This window comes from Euphorbia lathyris, chromosome 6, assembly GCF_963576675.1.
Source record: "Euphorbia lathyris chromosome 6, ddEupLath1.1, whole genome shotgun sequence".
In the NCBI taxonomy this organism is placed as follows: Eukaryota; Viridiplantae; Streptophyta; class Magnoliopsida; order Malpighiales; family Euphorbiaceae; genus Euphorbia; species Euphorbia lathyris.
Genome location: NC_088915.1, coordinates 85,823,961 through 85,825,361, shown reverse-complemented (window position 1 = coordinate 85,825,361; position 1,401 = coordinate 85,823,961). Strand labels below are relative to the sequence as shown.

General features: G+C 30.3%; 1 protein-coding gene across 1 annotated transcript; it reads left to right on the top strand.

Annotated features, from left to right (window-relative positions):
• Window positions 1-440: 440 nt before the first annotated feature.
• Window positions 441-1,401, top strand: LOC136233792 (uncharacterized). The gene is made up of 4 exons (XM_066023481.1): window positions 441-449; window positions 672-815; window positions 954-1,154; window positions 1,237-1,401. Exons 1-4 carry the CDS (start codon window positions 441-443, stop codon window positions 1,357-1,359), a joined length of 477 nt encoding a protein of 158 aa, XP_065879553.1. The 3' UTR covers window positions 1,360-1,401.

Below are 1,401 nucleotides of genomic sequence, written 5' to 3'. Positions count from 1 at the left end.
AGTTTTCCCGGAGATCCTGTCTCCGGTTTTGTTTTGCAGGTAACTCCGGCAAAGGATACCAAAGCGGATCCAGCAAGTTATCAAATATGCTTTTTCTAATGAAGACCCACAGTAAGATCTTAATTGAATGTTGTTTGTGTTAATTTAAATTTTCTTTAAGTTATACTGATTGTTTTTATTTTATTTTATTTTTCTTTTTGAAGTGAGTTGTTGTATAGTGATTGTTTGTCCACAATCAATAGAGAGGAGATTATGAGCTTGTCAGGAAGCAATCATTTGGTTAGTAATGTGGTTGATGCGTGGTCTCGAATATTGAATTCTGAAGAGAAGTGCAAGGGTCCAACTTCTGTGCATAGATTCTTCTTCTCTACTCTACCATTTGTATGTGTTTTTACATTTTGATATATTTTTTTGTTAAAAAGAAATTGGATTATATTAATATGAATGTTGTATTTTTGTATAAGTTTTACTGTGTACTAATAAAGGAGTTCCTGGAAGTACCAAGTACAGCGACAGACACAATGCTTTTTTTGAGAGAATTAGTTATGAACTTCATGAGGTAAAATAAACAGTTTAGAGAGTTATCACTTGGTAATTATATTAAAATTAAATCGTGTTTTACTTTAATTGTTGTTTGTAATTATTATGATTGCTAATGGTTTTTTTTGTAGGTATTCTTTCCAGTTGTTTATGCTGCCCATTTCTATGTTTTCGTTATTAACCATTTTACTGGAAAGATAGACGTCATTGATAACAAGGCTCTTGATAAAGGCGTAACAGTCCATAGTAAATATAAGGGTTTTGCAAAGGCTTTGGTAATATTACTTATCTGTTTTTTAGTTTTGTTATTGTGTTCTACATATTTACTGTCATGTTCAGAAAATCTAAGTGTATGTTCTGAGTAGTTGATGATTTGTTTTAATATTGATAAGATGTTGTTCTATGTTTTTCAGGTGAAAGCATATTATCTTTATATAAAAAGAGAGAGCCCTAATTGCTTGAATGATATCAGTGCATATGGTTCAAAACATTTGAAGTTGAAGTGGAAAGAGTCAAGCAATAATGATGATTGTGGTGTTTTCCTTTTGAAACATATGGAATCCTATTTTGGACAAGAGGAGTCTGAATGGGATATTGGAGTTCGAAATAACAATGTGAGTTTTTTTTTAATCTTATTTATTATAGGCTGTTGTTATTATTTTGATAATGTTAGTAATAATGAATGGGATATTGTAGGTTGATCAGTTGAAGAATTTCAGAATTGAATACTGTTGGAAGATTCTGTCAAATTCTGGAAACAAAGAAGTTGCTGTTGTAAATGAGAAGGCCTTAAAATGGAAGAATGAACAATTAAAATAATTGTATATTCTGCAATTGTTGTAATTATATATGTTAGAACGT

Coding starts and splice junctions, on each gene's coding strand:
- LOC136233792 (XM_066023481.1), top strand. Junction 816..953: donor AGGGTTTTGCAAAGGCTTTG/GTAATATTACTT, acceptor TATGTTTTTCAG/GTGAAAGCATATTATCTTTA. Junction 1,155..1,236: donor TTGGAGTTCGAAATAACAAT/GTGAGTTTTTTT, acceptor GGGATATTGTAG/GTTGATCAGTTGAAGAATTT.